The sequence below is a fragment of the Mytilus californianus genome, unplaced genomic scaffold (assembly GCF_021869535.1).
Source record: "Mytilus californianus isolate M0D057914Y unplaced genomic scaffold, xbMytCali1.0.p SCAF_9, whole genome shotgun sequence".
Classification (NCBI taxonomy): domain Eukaryota; kingdom Metazoa; phylum Mollusca; class Bivalvia; order Mytilida; family Mytilidae; genus Mytilus; species Mytilus californianus.
Window position 1 is genome coordinate 93,890,645 of NW_026262745.1, and position 20,954 is coordinate 93,911,598.

Consider the following 20,954-nt stretch of genomic DNA (forward strand, 5'->3'; position numbering starts at 1 on the left):
GAATTAATCATGATAATTTTTACCATTGATGTATTCCTTGAAATGTTTACCACGGATGAAAATGTTAACCACAGATTGAATCATGAAAATGTTTACCCTTATGTAATCATAACAAGAATGTGTCCATAGCACACGGATGCCCCACTCGCACTATCATTTTCTATGTTCAGTGGACCGTAAAATTGGGGTCAAAACTCTTATTTGGCATTAAAATTAGAAAGATCATATCATAGGGAGCATGTGTACTAAGTTTCAAGTTGATTGGACAGACGGACGAACGGACGGACGATCGAACGGACGAACGAACGAACGAACGAACGCACAGACCAGAAAACATAATGCCCCTAATACTATTGTAGGCGTGGCATAAAAATGTTAACCAAATATTGAATCATTAAAATATTTATCACTGATGTAATCATTAAAATATTTATCACGGATATAATCATTACAATGTTAATACAACAGATGTAATCCTTAAAATGTTAACCAAAGATTGAATCATTAAACTATTTATCAAGAATGTAAACATTAAAATGTTTACCATAGGTTTAATAATAAAAATGTTTACCACTGATGTATTCATTGAAATATTTACCATGGATGTAATTGTTAACCACGGATGTAATGATAAAAATGTTTTCCACAGATCTAATCATCATTACGTTTATTATAATGGACAATTCATTAAAAATTAAAAATGTTAACTTTGGATAAATCAATCAAATGTTAACTGTAGATAATTACTCATTTAAATGTTAACCATAGAGTAACTCCTTGTTGCTTTTAAAATGACGTAATAATTTAGAAATGTTAACTATTTGATGAGCATTTCAAAATTATATTATTTATATATTTTTAAGTGATATTGCCATTTCCCTCTGTATTTTTTCACTCACAAAAGCTGGTTAAACCTAAAAGAATTTCAATTTTAAATCTATGCATTGTATAATTAAAGAAAATATCAATTTTAGTAAAACTCATTTTATTTAATGCCAAAGTATTTTTTTTTTAAATATCTTTAAAAATAAGAAGATGTATTATGATTGCCAATGAGACAACTCTCCACAAGAGACCAAATGACATAGAAATTAACAACTATATGTAACCGTATGACCTTCAACAATGAGCAAAACCCATACCGCATAATATGCTATAAAAGGCCCCGAAATGACAAATGTAAAACAATTCAATCGAGAAAACTAACGGCCAGATTTATCTACAAAATAATGAACGAAAAACACATATGATACATAGCACCAAACCACGTGCTTGCCTGTTGTTTGTTGTTGTTACAAATTTACATTTGATTGTGTTAGGAAATATATTTGGTTAATATGAGTAAATAGAATTGAGAATGGAAACGTATATTTTACCTGTTTGAGAGATTGTAACTGATTGGTTTTCATTTTTTTCAGTTGAATTTTATATTCATCTGCTATTTCATTGACCTGAAATAAAAACCTTATTATAATAACATAATAAAACATAAACCTTTTTTAGTTACTTATGATTTATCTTTCTTGTATAAAAAATAATCATAGTGTGCACGTGCTTGTGTGTGTGTAAAACACGGGAAACTCAACGAGAAAGATACAATACAGATAAATGAGGGTCTGAACGGGATTTACAGTAAAGAGAATAATACTACAAAAAAATGGACCAAAAAATAAAGAAAAGAGAAAAATAGGCCAAAATAAAGAATAGAGAATAATTGGTTTCTTAAATATGAGGAATAGAGAAAAATGGCTCAAACAATTACAGAATACAGAATTGGAGGACCTCCCATCCATTCCCTTATCAGTACAATCTAAAATCTTTAACTGAAAAAATACATTGTTTAAATATGTTATATGCAGTTGGTATTTCTCGGCCTAATAAAAATTAAATGTGCTAAATTTGGAGTTCTCGGCCACACACAACAATGTTTGTGACAACACCACGTGGCATATGTCTTTTCCAACAGAAAAATCATTAATTATTTAAAATTAAGAACTATGGATCCTTGTTCTATCTCTGTTTCGCGTCGGTTGGTCAAGCAGACAACCAGGATCCCAGGTTGCAGAAAGTATAGGTAAGTTTAAACGATAAACTTGCTATAAATATGTTTCATCGTAAGAAACGGCTTAACTTTATTATAATTTTGAATTCAGTTTTACCCCACTGCGAGTGATAGAGAAATCGTAATTTTGACGGGAGAGTAGCAAGGTTAATTTACGTTATAGCTAATAAAAACAATATGACATGAGATCGTCCATTTCGTGTGTTTTACGCTGTTAATCAATTAGTTATTTTGTGATATCGAGATTAAAAGTATTCATCTCAAACGTACCAATGGCAACAGGTAAAACTGTTAGTGGACTAAAAGTAATGTCGTCCCTTTACCTTCAATGTGAAAGGTCAAGGTCATCTGAGGTCATCGTTAATGGTACATGGCACATCATCAAAAGGTGATGCACTCATGTGCCTAATATCATAAGGATTTGTTAAAGGATACACAAGTTATGTTATGGATATGAAAATGCCCTAAAACTATTCGGGTATTCTGACCTTGAGATAAAAGGCAAAGGTCCTTATAATCTTTTTCACGGGCTAATCCTAAGTTGGTTTGAAAAGGTCGTGCAGTGGTAAGCAAGAATATATTTGGATTTCGGAAGGACATACCAAAATAAGTTATATGACTGTTAAGGTCATCTTCAATTGCACGTGTCGAATCGTCCTAAAGTGATACATTCATATGCCAAATATGATAAGCCTATGTCATTCTAGAAAAAATCAAGTATTTTGACCTTAGGGTCAATAGTCAAGGTCACGGTCACATAGGTCACACATGGCGATATGCGACACACCGTCTTGTCGTTATAAACCTTCATGCCAAATATCATAAACCAGTGTCAACAGATTAAAATCTATAGACTGGACAACAAGAGAACACAATTAAAACATATATAATGTCTAGATAGAAGTACTAATTACAAAAATCTGATGTCAAAAGCAAAAGAACAAATGTCAAAAGTACTAATGTCAATCTTGATAATCATAATTTCAATCGGACTCACGACACAGTACACGGATTTATTTTAAAGGACTGAGGGTTTTGTGCAATGATGCTGTTGAAGGGTTTTGCGATTTGCCTCCATCAATCTGCTGAAATTTCAGATACGAACATAACGAAATCAGAGATCTATATTTGTATTATATTGTGCCTCCATATCTTACCTTTTGTTGCACAGTAGCACTACTGTTGTTAAGTTCCAGTACACAATTTCCTTTATGGCGCAGATCGAGGCATTCTGAGTATGTGTCCTACAATGTAATACAATGTCATGAAATTGGCCAATCAGAGGGTTATAGTTAAGAAATAAAAGAAAGCTGGAAATAAGTAAAAATAAGATGAATATATGTTGCATTGAGAATCAGAATCACTGTGTTGCTTTTCTCACAAAATGTGTTCTCGATGCTACAACTTACTGAGCTCACGTAAGTTAAGGCGAAAAATAGTCTTATATGACCTTCACTGATGGACAAGTGCTTCAACCAAATGACATGCGTTCATTTTTTTAAACATTTGCCACTGGACGTTAAACAATCAGCTAATTATAAATTTCCCATGTTAAAAATATATACATGTCTCCTGCTATAAACAAAGGAAGCACTGTCAAGACCAAATTGTGCCCATTTAATAATCGAAACGAAAAAAAAAAGCACAGTGTCAGTGAATACATGACAAGGTTCTACGTTGAAATTTTGTGCTAGAGCAAACAAACCCATAGCCATCACTTCTATTCAATACTATGTAAAAGGGATAACAAGAGTTACCAAAAAATATTAGACAGTACAATAGACTACACTTGTACCTTCCGGAGCACCTGAAATCAACCCCGGTTTTAGGAGGTTGTTCAGTCTTTGCCTTTCTATTTTGTGTATTGTGTACCGTTGTTTGTCTTATCATCATTTTTCTTTTTTGTCATTGCATTGTGAGTTTGTTGGATTCTTTCGCCTCTCTTTTACACTAGACTCAAAACAAATAAACGTTCAAACAAGAAAATTTTCTTTTGAACAGACTGCCCAAATATTATAACATGTCAAAACAGGTATAATCAATGAAGGAATACTTACTATTACAACAGTGAGAAGTATTTTTGTTGCTGTTCTCTGATTTCCTGTCACTTGCTCTATTTCCTCAATTGTGTCCGTCCATTCATTATCAAATACATTAGAGAATTTCTCTACCAGACTTAATGGTCTGTCTGGATCACTTAGGTCTCTGATTGCGGGTTCGTTATTTTCCAGATGATTTCCCATCATTTCATTCAACCTAAAATGATTATGAACTGAAAGAATGTGATTTAACTATCTTCCATAATGGATAAATCTTTTGGGGACGTGACCACGATTTTTATTGTATATCTTATCTACCATTATCCAGAGCTGTATTTTGTGTCAATTAAGATGTCTTGGATAATTCATTTTAATCTATACACAAATCTAGACGATTTAGAGACTGATACAAACACCATCTGTTGTTGAGGGATGTATGTCTTCTGGTTATTTATATCGTTGGGTTTTTGTCTCATTGCTATATAATGTATATCTGAATATCAGTAAGCATTATTTGGATGTCCTAACATGCTGAACATATATCAGCTGAATAACAGTGGGCATTATTTGTATGTCTTACATGCCGGACATTTATCTGAATAACCGTGGGCATTATGTGTATGTCTGACATGCTTGACATATATCTGAATAACAGTGGGCAATATTTGTATGTCTGACATGATTGACATATATCTGAATAACAGTGGGTATTATTTGTATGTCTTACATGCCGGACATTTATCTGAATAACAGTGGGCATTATGTGTATGTCTGACATGCTTGACATATATCTGAATAACAGGGGGCAATATTTGTATATAGAAAAAAGAAGATGTGGTATGAGTGCCAATGAGACAACTCTCCATCAAAATCACAATGTGTAAAAAAGTAAACAATTAAAGGTCAAAGTACGGCCTTCAACACGGAGTCTTTGCTCACAAAGAACAGCAAGCTAAAAGGGCCCAAAAATGACTAGTGTAAACAATTCAAACAGGAAAACCAACGGTCTAATCTATATAAAACACGAGAAACGAGAAACACTTATGAACAAAAACAACAAACGACAACGATTGAACAGGTTACTGACTTAGGACAGGTGCAAACAAGCGGGTTTAAACGTTTTAACAGGCGCCATCCTTTACCCTAACCTGAAACAGTAGTGGTTATTTATATCGTTGGGTTGTTTTCTAATTGCCATAGTCAATGTATATCTGAATATCAGAAGGCATTATTTGCATGTCTGACATGCTGGACATATATATGAATAACAGTGGACATTATTTGTATGTCCGACATGCTGGACATATGTTTGAATAACAGTTGGCATTATTTGTATATCTGACATGCTAGACATTCCGATTCCTGGTCAGACCACCTTGTTTGATCGGTATATTGTTATTGTCAGTTACTAATTAAGGGTATTACAGATACAACTTATATTTGAAACTGATTCAATTTTAATTGAATGAATGTTATTCTTTTCTGTGTTTTTTATGATGATTTCTCTATTTTCTAATATTTGAATTATCACAAGAACTATATGCCAGAAGATATTACTATTTAATTCATTATTCAACATAAAAAGTAGTTCCGAATTTTGAACAAGTGAAAAAATAAAACTTTTTAACAAAAACAAATATATAAATGAAGTATCATTATCAAATACATTAGAGAATTTGATCACCAGACTTAATGGTCTATCTTGATCACTTAGGTCTCTGATTGCGGGTTCGTTATTTTCCAGATGATTTCCCATCATGTCATTCAACCTAAAATGATTATGAACTGAAAGAATGTGATTTAACTATCTTCCATAATGGATAAATCTTTTGGGGACGTGACCACGATTTTTATTGTATATCTTATCTACCATTATCCAGAGCTGTATTTTGTGTCAATTAAGATGTCTTGGATAGTTCATTTTAATCTATACACAAATCTAGACGATTTAGAGACTGATACAGACACCATCTGTTGTTGAAGGATGTATGTCTTCTGGTTATTTATATCGTTGGGTTTTTGTCTCATTGCTATATAATGTATATCTGAATATCAGTAAGCATTATTTGGATGTCCTAACATGCTGAACATATATCAGCTGAATAACAGTGGGCATTATTTGTATGTCTTACATGCCGGACATTTATCTGAATAACAGTTTGCATTATGTGTATGTCTGACATGCTTGACATATATCTGAATAAGAGTGGGCATTATTTGTATGTCTGACATGCTTGACATATATCTGAATAACAGTGGGTATTATTTGTATGTCTTACATGCCGGACATTTATCTGAATAACAGTGGGCATTATGTGTATGTCTGACATGCTTGACATATATCTGAATAACAGGGGGCATAAGTTGTATATAGAAATAAGAAGATGTGGTATGAGTGCCAATGAGACAACTCTCCATCAAAATCACAATGTGTAAAAAAGTAAACAATTATAGGTCAAAGTACGGCCTTCAACACGGAGTCTTTGCTCACAAAGAACAGCAAGCTAAAAGGGCCCAAAAATGACTAGTGTAAACAATTCAAACTGGAAAACCAACGGTCTAATCTATATAAAACACGAGAAACGAGAAACACTTATGAACAAAAACAACAAACGACAACGATTGAACAGGTTACTGACTTAGGACAGGTGCAAACAAGCGGGTTTAAACGTTTTAACAGGCGCCATCCTTTACCCTAACCTGAAACAGTAGTGGTTATTTATATCGTTGGGTTGTTTTCTCATTGCCATAGTCAATGTTTATCTGAATATCAGAAGGCATTATTTGCATGTCTGACATGCTGGACATATATATATGAATAACAGTGGGCATTATTTGTATGTCCGACATGCTGGACATATGTTTAAATAACAGTTGGCATTATTTGTATATCTGACATGCTAGACATTCCGATTCCTGGTCAGACCACCTTGTTTGATCGGTATATTGTTATTGTCAGTTACTAATTAAGGGTATTACAGATACAACTCATATTTGAAACTGATTCAATTTTAATTGAATGAATGTTATTCTTTTCTGTATTTTTTATGATGATTTCTCTATTTTCTAATATTTGAATTATCACAAGAACTATATGCCAGAAGATATTACTATTTAATTCATTATTCAACATAAAAAGTAGTGCCGAATTTTGAACAAGTGAAAAAATAAAAACTTTTTAACAAAAACAAATATATAAATGAAGTATCATTATCAAATACATTAGAGAATTTGATCACCAGACTTAATGGTCTATCTTGATCACTTAGGTCTCTGATTGCGGGTTCGTTATTTTCCAGATGATTTCCCATCATGTCATTCAACCTAAAATGATTATGAACTGAAAGAATGTGATTTAACTATCTTCCATAATGGATAAATCTTTTGGGGACGTGACCACGATTTTTTTTTTTTTTTTTAAAGTAGATGATCATCATGTATATAAACCATGGCCATTGTCCAAATGACACAAAAATTAACAACTATAGGTCACCGTACGGCCTTCAACAATGATCAAAGCCCATACCGCGCATAGTCAGCTATAAAAGGCACCGAAAAGACAAACGTAAAGCAATTCAAACGAGAAAACTAACGGCCTAATTTATGTACAAAATAATAAACGAAAAACAAATATGTAACATAGCAACAAACGACAACCACTGAAATACAGGCTCCTGACTTGGGACAGGCACATACAAAATATGGCGGAGATAAACAAGTTTGAAGGCGCCAACCATCCCCCTAACATGGGACAGTGGTGTAATAGTACAAAATAAGAACAAACTATAAAAATCAATTGAAAAAGGTTTATCTCATCAGATGGATACAAAAAGAAATACATCTAATAAAAACAGAGTGAACGTGGACGGGTACTTGTACATTCCAACAACAAAAATATACTTAGTATAAAAAAAAGGATGTTTCAATTAATTGTGTTTTACATGAAAGGAAATAAAGGACTAGAAAAAAAACCCATACTCAATCACAGACCACATATTTTTTTTTTCATTTGACTTATTTAATAATTTTGTATTATTCCAATAACCTATACCCTTTCATTCAAAATAAATTATGAGCTGAATAATGTGCATGCTGTTAATTGCATATCTAGAAACTCTAATTAGCCGCAAGTATGTCACTCACATAGGTGTATGTGCGTCTTCAACAATGGCCACTCTTCAATGTTGATCTAGGATTTCTGATATGATTTCCTGTTTATAGTTTCTTTCTATCTTCTATAGCGTTTTCCCAAAACACAAAAGTGGTGTAAAAAATCGTCATTTAAAGAGAATTACGCACAAAAGAAGACAACTGGCAATTTCATTTCATTTTACATATTTACAGTACTTGTCTTGATGACCATGCATTTGATATGCGACAAAGAAGTTTGATATTTTGCACTTACTTACCCCATCAAACTCAGTTTTGAGGGACAGGAGTTTGATATTTGAAATTAGCTCATTTAGATGTTCAATTTCATATGTCAGTTGACCACATTTGGCAGCTTCCAATATATGATGGTATATCAATTTTATAAATAGAACTTATGAAACTTTTAAATTCAATTTAAAACATGAGAATTTCAAACTTTTGAAAAATAACAAATCTGTTCAGTGTAAGATGAAATACAAGATTGTAAAAAAATGGGGCGTAGCTCGTTAGGAGCACAATGACTAATTGAAAATATGATGCAATACCGAACTTGAGAACAGGAATTCGTGGAGACATGGGACTACCACCATTCAACTCAAGACCACCTGACCTTTCAAAAGGTCATAAGGTCAAGGTTATAAAACCATTTGAAAATCAGGTGAAATTTGCTCATGACCTTGACATTAACCTTAAATTAAAGGTGTTAAGATACTGATCACTTTTTTCAGTTTATAGTAGATTGATATCTGTTGTCGTTTCAAATATGTACACATAAGATACTTTCAAGAATTATCTCGTCTTAACTTTTAAACCAAAACAGAAGATGTACATGTACTGCTGTAGGTACTTATCATGCAACATCAGAGTGCACACGCTGAGATGTCGTGACTACTGTTCTATATCAAGACTGCATTTTATGTTAAATATTTTCATCATTCTTAAGGTCAAAGTTTTATATCATAAAAATATGTCACATCCATCAAGGTCCATGAAAAGTTTGGCGGATAATGTAATATGAATCCTGCCAGATCAACATGTAAATTTTACAATAATCCTTTACAGCAAATGTAGTAAAAGACGTCAATACAAACATTTAACGTTGATCAATAAACCATGATAACAAGGCAATGATAGATAAAACCTATCAAATAGATATATAAACATAACATATATAGACCATTTCATATACTAAACATAGTTGACCCTATACTGCTTACTGCATATATGAAACGAACTTTAAAATGAAAACTTAATCTTGACAAATGAACCATAAAAATGAAATCAAGGTCAAATGAACGTTATAGACAGACATGAATGCCTTAAAAATCCTATTCCATACATGATATATAGTTGACCTACTGCTTATATGTTCTGCGAAACAGACCTTACCCATGAAAAAACTAGCATTGATCAATGAAACATGAAAATGAGGTAGTTGTAAGATAATCCTACCAGACAAACTTATACACCTTACAATCATTATAATCATCATTTTATACAGCAAATATAGCCGACATACTGCTTATAGTATCTGAGAATTGGTCTCAGCATATAGACTTAATCTTGACAAAAAAAAAAAAAAAACATAAAATACGGTCAAGTTCTGATGAACCATGCAAAACAGACATGTACATTTTGAAATCATTTTATAAACGATATATATGAGAACTACTGCGTATAGTATCAGAAAAACTGACATTATTATGGAAACATGAGAATAATCGAATATCAATGAAAATGAGATCAAGGTCAATTTAATCCTTCCAGCCATACATATACACATAACAATCATTCTATACACAAAATATTCTTGACCCATTGCTTATACTATCTTAAAAATAGATCAAACCGCGAAAACATAACACTGACTATCCAAAAATTGGAAAATTGATGTCAAGGTCGAATGGTATCTGCCAGTTGGATATGTACAACTAACATGCATTCCGTTCCAGATATTGTATTGATATTTAAGAAACAGACCGCAATGCGCAACTTTAACGTTGGTCACTGATCCATTAAATTAGGTCGAAGTCAGGTAAATTCCGTCTGACGGAAATATAGACCATGCATCACTCATACCAAAAATGATTATCCTTCTATTCATAAAAAAAAAGAAGAAAAATCCCATTAAAACAAAACAGTTTTTAAAGGAGTCTCTGAACCATGGAAATTAGGTTAAGGACAATGGATATATGACAATACGAAAAGTTCGTAACATAAGGCTTCTATATACAAGCAAATGAAGAATTCATGTCTCCTACCTTCTGAAATATAAAGCTTTATACTTAAAACATAACGTCGTCGTCGACTGCGGATTAATATATCTTTGTTTTGCATTCTGCGACTTTCGCCACAGGTGACAACGTTGTTATGACATAATTGTATATTGTTGTGGTTGATAATACAAAAACAAACACAAAAACAAAAACAAAACGAAACGACCAACGATAATCCTCAAAGCACTACATAGAAATCAATAACTAAAACAAACTTACTCAAATGTCAAGTCCCCAAACAGTTTCTCTATTTCACTACTTGGAACCTTCTTTTTAGCATATTTGACGAATGGCATATCAGGAATCGGCTTTTCATCTATAAGATCGATTTGCGAGTTTATTTGTTTTAGCTTTTGTATCAATTTTGTGGTATCTTTTATCCCTTGTGTGTCCTGATAGATCTTCTGCTGTTCCTCTGCCTTATTCAAAGCAGTTTTAATATCATTGTCAATGGACTGTAAAGTTTGAAGATTCTTTGTTTCTTTCTCTTTCATCGATTTAACCAGACTTTCAATTTTTTTTATCAATCAGCTCTTTTAAGTGTCTCCCTTCTTCCCTTATAGCGTGGATGACACTATTAACATCAGCCTGATATTGATTTGAACCTTGGTCAATATCTGCTATCTTTGACTGTAGGTTTCTCATCTTCATGTCGATCACCTTTTTGACCTCAGCTTTGATCCCTTCAGTTGATTCCTTAATTTTAGCTAGATCATGTGATTTGTGGTTTTTAATCGCACATATTTTGCATATCGGTATATTACATTCCATGCAGTAATATATAAAGTTTTCATCATGTTCTTTACAATACAGTTTAACCTCCGGGTTTATATTTGGGCCACTTAGAAATGTATGCTTTTTGCTCATCTTTGTACGTAGATGTGATATTTTACATCCATCACAAAACAACTGGTCACAATGTTCACAGTAGTTATGTCCAGGTCCAGAAAGACAAATTTCACACGTTTTAGAAGCAGCCTGAGCCATTTCGGTTTGTTTTATTTGCAAGTTGTCATGACAAGGTACATTTAAATCCCGGTTATATACGGTGATAGAATAATTTTTCCGGATCATCAATGAATTTTCGTTAAATTAAAGGTAGAATTTTTAATTAATCCTATCATTAATCATTATTGTATTTTTTCAGAGAATACCTCCATTTGTTATATTTCAAAGTCTAATTGTAGTCAATTCATACCGTTGTAAAGTAAGCGATCATTCCGGTCCAATAATTTAATATATAAGCAAAAAGTAAAGTAACCAAAAATATGGAAAAGCAAGGAAAATTCAAAACGTAAAAAGTCCCTTACCAAAATGCAAAATTAAAAGCTCACACACTTCAAATGAATGGAAAACAACTGTCATATTCCTGACTTGGTAAAGGCATTTCTTTGTGTAGACAAAGGTGGATTAAACCTGATTAAACACGTAGTGGTTATTCAATATTTGATATGCTTTTAATAGTACGATGCAATGATATATTTGGAATCAGGCTACATTAAAAATAAGCCGCTGGTTTTAAATTTTAATTAGTTCATGAAATTTCGCTGCTCCATTTATTCCACATCTTTTTTGATTCATAGTAGATTTTTAATATCGTGTAATTTACAGTGTCAGATTTACATACGCCATGAAGTTTGGTCGTTACCCCAATTGTATACTTGTTTGTCTATTTATTGTCATATTTATACAAATTTGGTCATCAAAGCTTTATGCTTATGAAATAATGTGTCCTCTTTTGTTCGAAATTTGATCGACTTCAACTGTTTCTTTGTTACCTTGAACACTTGAAATAGTTAATAAAAGCAGCAGAAGTATACCGGTGTTCAAAAGTCATAAATCGATTTAGAGAAAACAAATCCGGGTTACAAACTAAAACCGAGGGAAACACATCAACTATAAGAGGAAAACATAAGTGCAACAAAAACAAACGCCAACATACATAGAAACGAACTATTTGATAACAACTGCCATATTCCTGACTTAGTACAGGACATTTTAAGAAAAAAATGTGGGTTGAACCTGGTTTTATGGCTAGCCAAACCTCCCGCTTTTATCACAATGTTAAAAAATATCGTTAAAATGACAACACTACGTTTTAGAAATACAGCACAAACACACGCAAGAACACTCATCACAAGAGAAACGCACAAATAAATAATATAATAGTCGACACAACATGCACACCGCAGAACAATAACTAACATCTTCCATCAACGACAGACGCCACAGGACATCACAAACAGTGACGCACTATGTAACGAATATGTGATCTTGAACTTCACACAATTATTTTCACAACACCAGTCCAAACAATATTCAAGACAATGATGGTATAGAAAGGCTATTTTATAATTATTTGGACTACTAACGATAAGACATAATACATAATCCAACCGAAACCATAACAGAAACATCAAAACTAAATACATGAATGTTGGATGTATAAAATACTGAGACACGTCGTATAGCAATGCAAATTCACACTCGGTATAACAGTCATATTCGGGAATAGGTCACGTTCGGTACTTATCAGACAGACGACATAGATGTTAAACTCCAATCTAAGTCGTGGTAAAAATGTCATTAGTTAGTTTAGTCGCAGACACATCGTATAGATCAACCAATTTCGAGATGGTGTCCATAAAATTTACGGAGTGTCATTTTTAATCTTTCCTCCTCATAACTCTATTGGAGCCGTTACTGCGTAAGGAGCACACTCCTGTATATGAAGTCCGTATAGTGTGAACATGCACGAGCATATCTTATCAGTTGCGATATGTAAACACCATACGACGGAGCAGAGGGTATGTTACTGCTGAGAAATGGGAAATTGATAATTGGGAAGTTGAAACCATCCCGTTTGTCATAGATTTCAGTGTGAAGTCGTCCATCTGTGTCAATATTGAGGTAAAGATCAAGGTATAAAGCAGTCCTTCTTTTATCAGTAGCATCCTTAATGTCAAGTTCACTGGGATATATGAGATGCAAGTACTGACTGTAATATGGGTTATTCAGTGATAGGACATCATTTATATATCTGAAAGTAAAATTCAAGAATTTTGCAAGGTGCTTTTTCTTTTTGTCTTTTAGAAGGTTTTGAATGAATTCTGCTTCATACGAGTACAAAAACAAGTCGGCCAGAAGGGTGGCACAATTAGTACCCATTGGAATACCGACTGTCTGTTGAAATATAAATTCTCCAAACTCAACAAACATATTGTCGATTAAAAAGTCCAGCATTTTGATAATATCATCTTCACTGTATTTTCTGATAGAATCAGTGTGGTTCTTCACAAAATAAGAATTATTATAACCCAAAACAAGCAACTTATATCTACGATTCCAATTTTTATAGAAAAAGCTCTGTTTGATAAGATGGTGAAGTCGATCTTTCAATTGAGCATGGGGAATAGTAGTGTAAAGCGTAGAAAAATCAAAGGTCTTAATGTTGCTGCCAAATTGCAGAGATTGTGATCTAAGATTTAGCAGTAGATCTTTAGAATTTTTGAGAATCCACATCTGATTGACCCCACTGGTTGAATATATTTCATCATCACAATATTTTTTTAAGGCCATCTTTTACTGTAGAAAGAATAATAGTCAAAAATTTAGAAAGATGTTTAGTTGAAGATCTTGATGATCCAGCTATGTATCGTTCTTTATACGGAGTTTTGTGATGTTTTGGTATCCAGTATAATGACGTAGATTGTCTTCGTTTTCTTTGATGTTAATACAAAATGAAAGAAAGACAGATTTGTGATTTTGTAAAATTTCATCCTTTGTAAATGACGTTAAAGAATATGTAGGATTACCAGTTGTGCTGTTTATTCCAAGCTCTTTTGTGAGACATTGCAAATAATGGTTTTTACATACGAAGACAATATTATTGGAGGCTTTATCTGCTGGAACAACGACATAATTGTTATGCAAAGAGGATAAAGCATCCACAACCTCCGGGTTCTTGAATGGGTTAGAAACCCTTGTGCTCATACTACATCGTAGTTTCGGAATGCGCTTCTGAATGCATGATCGAATAGCTTTGATCCATTCAGACAAAGTATCCAGTTCTGGTTCGTCTGGTTTGCGCTTTACCCATTTTCTAGCATAGTCCTCAACTGCATCCATCAGTAAATTGAAGTTCTTTTTCCAGTTGATGGGCTGAAGAATTCTATATTTTGGTTCCTTGGCTAACAACTCTATAAGATGTTAATTGGTAACGATGCCAGGTTTGGATTTCATATCTTTGAGATTAAAACATTTCATGCGATACATTAAAATATAGCAAATTGCTCTCGACCAATGAAATTGTAGGATTTGATGTTTCTTATTTGTAAAGAATGAATGAAATCATGTTCTTAGTAAGGGATTATCCTATTGTTTAGGCCTATTACCGTTCAAAATAAAAAGTTTCTATAAATAAGTTACAAATGCCCCGAAGCATATGTATCAGCTTGAAAGAGTTTGGGATTAAAACTGACTAAAAATTGAATTTTGAATCAAACAAAAAAAAAATCAAAATAAGATGAAGTTTACTGGTGCAGTAACATTGGTACCGTTAACGAAACTATGAGATTATTAATAACTTCAAATTACTAAAAAAAAATTAAAGCAATGCAAGAAAGAAAATAAAGTTTTAGAATTGACTAAAAACCTAAGTCTTTAGCTTATACTCTTTCAAAAACTCAGATTACTAGATCTGCGGTTGGTGAGAATAGTAATTTCTAATATTCTGATAAAATTCTAAAAAAATGAATTTAGTTTAACTTTTAAGTATATTTTAAACTCTCAAAATCATTGTATTTGAACATTTCCATGACATAATGAAGTAGTATTTGATGTAAAGGACTGGACTTAACTATTGGCTGTAAAATAAAATTTAGTTGTAACTCAAAGTTTGAATTTATTGATTTGAACTGGACATAAACAAAAAGCTAATTCCTCGCTAAAATATTACATGAATTACATTCATACTCATAATCAGGAAACATTTCTTACCAGTTCATGTACTGTTGTGTCATTAAATGTCTAAAACAAAATCTATTATATTTTCCAAAATTATAAGAAAGTCCATACATCACTAAAACTAACCCATAATGAAATGCCTAAAAAGGAAGTCATGCAATAAGTATATGTAAGAGAATGATAATCCCTTTCTTCATGATTAAGTACGAGCGTTAGCGAGTACTTATCATGAAGTAAGGGATTATCATTCTCTTACAAACTTAGAATATTGTAAAGTGCTCAAGGCTCAAATGATATATTCAAGAACTAGTTTCAATTGTTAGTGCAATGTTTATAATTGATGCATGACTTCCTTTTTGGGCATGTCATTCATGGATTAGTTTTACTGATGTAAGGACTTTCATATCATTTGGGAAATTTTTTTTTTTTAAAAAGCGTTATAGATATTAGGTGACACAACAGTAGAAAGAAGAGGTAGGAATTGGATATGTTTCTTGATTGTGAGTACGAATGTAAATCATGTAATATTTTAGTGAGGAATTATCCTTTTTTTTTTTTACAGTTTAAATCAATTAATATGTTTGAGTTTACAACTAAATTTTATTTCACAGCCAATATTTTGGTCCGGCTTTTTACATCAAATAATATTTCATTATTTCAGGGAAATGTTCAAAAATGTTAAAAAATAATGCCTTTAAAAGTTTTTAATATGTTCAAAATTAAATTCCTGTTTTTTTTATCGGACTACTGGAAATAAATATTCTTTCCAACCACTGATCAAGTAATTAAAGTTTTGGAAAGCTAAAGATTTAGGTTATTTTTTTATCTGAAAGATTTTTTTTCTTTTTTTTGCTTTGCTTTGGTATTGTTTAATTTTTTTTAGTAATTTGAAGTTATTAATATTTTCATAATAACATTCACGGTACAAATTTTACTGCACAGTAAACTTCAACTTATTTTGAGATTTTTGTTTGTTTCACAATTGAACTTTTTGTCAGTTTCAATCACTGTGTGATAAATCCTTCCAATCTGATAAATGTGCTTCGGGGCAGTTGTAACTCATTTATAGAAACTCTTTGTTTTGAACTGTAAATAGACCCAAATAATAGAATAATCCCTTACTAAGAACATGATTAACATTCATTCTTCACAATTAAGAGGCATCCAATCCTACAATTTCATTGGTCGAGAGCACTTTGCTATATTCTAATTATAAACATTGCACTGACAATGAAACTAATTCTTGAATACAACTTATCAAGAGATCATTTTAGCCTTGAGCACTTTACAATATTCTAAGTTTTAAATTTCTTTTCGTTGAGACTTCCCTGTGTTATGTTTATACTATTTATATGTTCAAAACTAGTTAGTGAGAATAGTTGTATGACGGGTTCTTGTTTTGGGATATAAATATGTATGGGTAATATATGCACGTGAATAGTTTGGCGGTTTAAAAGGTGAGGTTCCGTTATATTATATAATGAAAAGAGGTAGGGCCATTTTCTCGTGAGTTTTTTTCATTTGATTAGCTAGGTAAATCATGTTTTTAAATAGCCCGATAGATACTAATTATAGTATATGAAAACACGTCACATCATCTATTTTCATACCTTGAACAGGTATTCCTACAATAATCAAGGCCAAGACTATTGATTTTTTTTTTACAAAACCAATATTGATTTTGTTTGTAAATGCCCCTGAGGAGCAGTAAAATATGAATTATCAACTAATAGGTATTCAAAATTAGTTTTGTATTAAAAAAAACATGGTGCTTCAGTTAGCGTGTTAAAGTTGGTAGGTGATTTGTAGCGTACATGTATTTCGCAGCTTTGTTTAACTTAAAACTAACAAAATATTAAACAAGAATGTGTCCATAGTACACGGATGCCCCACTCGTACAATCATTTTCTATGTTCAGTGAACCATGAAATTGGGATAAAAACTGTAATTTAGTATTAAAATGAGAAAGATCATATCATAGGGATCATGTGTACTAAGTTTCAAGTTGGTTGGACTTCCACTTCATCAAAAACTACCTTGACCAAAAACTTTAACCTGAAACGGGACGGACGGACGAACGAACAGACGGACGAACGAAGGGACGGACGGACAAACGAACGAACGAACGGACGCACAGACCGAAAAACTGAATGCCCCTAAGTGGAACCTAAAAAAGGGGGTTAAATATAAATACAAGAAACATTTAATAATCTAATTATCTCATATAAATCAGCTAATCTGATTCAAGATCGGTCTCTGTTTTAATGCCAAGAAGCCAAAAACTATCGGACGCATTTAACTGGGATGTTGTTTTCCTCAATCTGGATGTATCTATATCTATACACTGTTCCAGCTTTTAAGGCTTACCGTCTATATGAACCGGACAACAGCTTTTCACCAGTTGGTACTAGAACGGCTTGCGTAACAAACACATGCAATCTGGTCTTTTCTGCATGGCATTGTACCAAATGGATCGACCCTATGTTGTGATACAGATTCAACACTTTCTTGATGTTTACCTACAGTCACGATTGGTAGTGTAATTGATTTTTTCTGTGGTGTTTTTTCATTTTCTGGTGACTTAGGTTCCGGTGTAGGGACAATGTAACAATGACAGTACTAGTATCTACACAGTTGGTGGATCGGCGATAAAATTACTGTCTGCATTTGTTACATATCATACCATTTTCTAAAGTGTTCTTGTTCAAGATTTAGAAAAAAATTTTTTGTTGTTTTGAAATTTTTCTGCTCTGGCCTTTTTTTCGTTATGTGTATAACACACACAACATTTGGGTTTCATTGCTATATAATCAATTCTCGTGTTATTGGTTATGTACAAGCACCTACATCAGTGTGACTCTTTGAATTAAACAACATCCGAAAAAATGTGATGGAAACATAACATTTTAATATTTCAACATAAAAAATCAGAAAAATTAGCGTGAGATTTGAACCCCATCTTATAACAATCCATTATTTACAGTTTTAAGCGCTACCGATGGAGCTACGGCGACTCTTGAAAACATAGTCGATATTAAGCAGCTATATAGGTAAAATTTAGTGATGTTCCACTTTTTATTAAAAAAAGTTGTTTTTTAGGTATTAAGGACACACTAAACCAATTTCATTTTTGAGGGGAAAAGATGTATAAATTACAACAACAACAAAAACATAACTTTTTTTTTGTTTGAAGTGTCCTTCTAGGGGGATTCCCTGTTTTTCCAACCTAAAAACACGGTAAATTCTGCATATTTGACTTCATCCTTTTCATATTTCATGTTTTTATCGTAAATTTTACTCTTTCAGCACTTTTTTAAATTGGCCCTTCTGTGAAAATATTTAAGGGGAAATTGGCCCTACCTCTTTGTGGGTTTCACTTCATCGAAAGGTGCTCACAGTAACTACGACAGTCAGTTTGCTTTTATTCCTGTATACGTTATGTCACCGATAAGCATGGCCGTGATACACTACAAGAGTATCTGGATAGTCAATTTACGGTCTGCAATCGTCAGAGCTAATTCAAGGTGAAGGAATCCCAAACCATATGACCGTCCGGTGGAAAAGTCAACTAATGGTAATGGTCGTCTAGACAACAATGGTACAAAATTCAATGCCAAAGAATTTTTTCGTGACTTCAGCCAATTTAACGTCAATAAATGTATTACCCCTATGCTATCTATGTATACTTGTGTGTAGTTTATATGTTGTATGCTTATAGTTGTTATGACTTTGGTAAATAAAGATTAGATTACCTGAACGTATTATATATTCAGATACCAGTAAATATGCGGATGCAGGTTTTACTGTAGGTGATACTCATATTGTACATTATATGTGGGATAAAGAAGATAGAATTAAGAGTTCTATATGGATAGAATTAAAAGCTGTCAAAAATATATTACAATCATTAACTAATGTTATCTAAAAACTTTTTGAGCTTTATACAGACAATCAAAATGTTCTTAAAATTGTACAGAAAGGTAACATGAAATTAGATTTGCAAGTTATATCATTAGACATTTTTCACATGTGTTTAAACAATAATATAGTATTCGAGGTAGAATGGATACCCAGGAATGAAAATACTTGCGCAGATGCGCTTAGTAAAATATTTGATTTGATGACTTGGGTGTTTCAAAAAATATTTCATTTTTTTTAATTCTTTATGGGGAACATTTACTTGCAATACTTTTGCAGATGACAGAAATCAAAGATTACCTGTATTGTTTCCAAAATCTTTTACCCCAAGTACATCAGGCGTAGCCGCATTTGCATATGATTGGTAAATATTTACTTATTTGCTTGTTCCTCCTGTTAATCTAATTAATCAAACAATTAATCATATGCAGATGTGTAAGACCAAAGGTGTTTTAGTAGTACCAGATAGATAGATAGATAGATAGTTTATTCTAATAAAACCATGCAAGTACAAAGGTTACAGAGAAGTTAAAAACATGCATACAAAATATAAGATGTGATAACATAAAAAAAAAGAAATTGCCCAACAATGTAATTTTAACACACTATTTAGTATGTAAATATTAAAATAGAGACTGCTTGTGTGTGCCATTGTTTTCAGAGCCACTTATTCCGGATATGCATTTCAATTAACCTCCGACTTCACCAAAGAACCTTTGAGTAATATAAAAACAAACCAAGTATATAATGCTGGTGCTGCAGCATTGATGCCCCTTAAAGCACCAACGTGTCTCCTTCAGAGCATTTGTCGCTTTTGGATATGATGCAGAGAATCAGTACACTGAACTGGCTCTGGAAAACGAACACAATGACTATCTCTTCCTTCGAAGATTTAAAATGTTACTGCATAGGAATCCGGTAAGTGAACTATATAAAAATAAGAAGATGTGGTATGATTGCCAATGAGATAACTCTCCTCAAAAAGTAAAATAACAAAAATACCGAACTCCGAGGAAAATTCTAAACGGAAGCAAATGGCAAAATCAAAAACTCAAACACATCAAACGAATGGATAACAACTGTCTTATTCCTGACTTTTTCTTATTTAGAAAATCGTTGATTTAACCTAGTTTTAAAGCTAGCTAAACCCCTCACTTGTATGACAGTCGCATAAATTTCCATTATAATGACAACGATGTGTGAACAAAACAAACAGACATAATAGGTAAAAATGTCAAAAAAGGGGTACAGCAGTCAACATTGTGTTATAATATTAAGAAACCAAAATGACACAGGAATTAACAACTATAATAGGTCTCCGTACAGCCTTCAACAATGAGTAAATCCCATACCCATATGTTTATTCCAATATAACGTCCAAATTTTGTCAGTTTTTTTATATACAGATCCTATAGTTTACTTATTTCTATAATCTCATTTTTTTGGTTTAATTCATTACGACTAATCCAGCGGATCTCGAAAAGATCATCTAAACAGAAAGTATGACAGAGGGTTACCCGATCCTTCTTAGTGATGTTTGGA

At 32.5% G+C, this 20,954-nt stretch overlaps 1 protein-coding gene across 1 annotated transcript in view; it reads right to left on the minus strand.

The window, feature by feature from the left end:
- Positions 1-448: 448 nt before the first annotated feature.
- The window catches only part of LOC127714045 (uncharacterized), a 45,849-nt gene continuing 25,343 nt past the window's right edge, over positions 449-20,954 (minus strand). Inside the window, exons 11-12 of the mRNA XM_052219993.1 lie at positions 1,366-1,451; positions 449-476 (exon numbers count right to left, since the gene is read on the minus strand). Coding sequence (XP_052075953.1) covers positions 449-476; positions 1,366-1,451 — 114 coding nt within the window. The remainder of the gene's footprint in view (positions 477-1,365; positions 1,452-20,954) is intronic.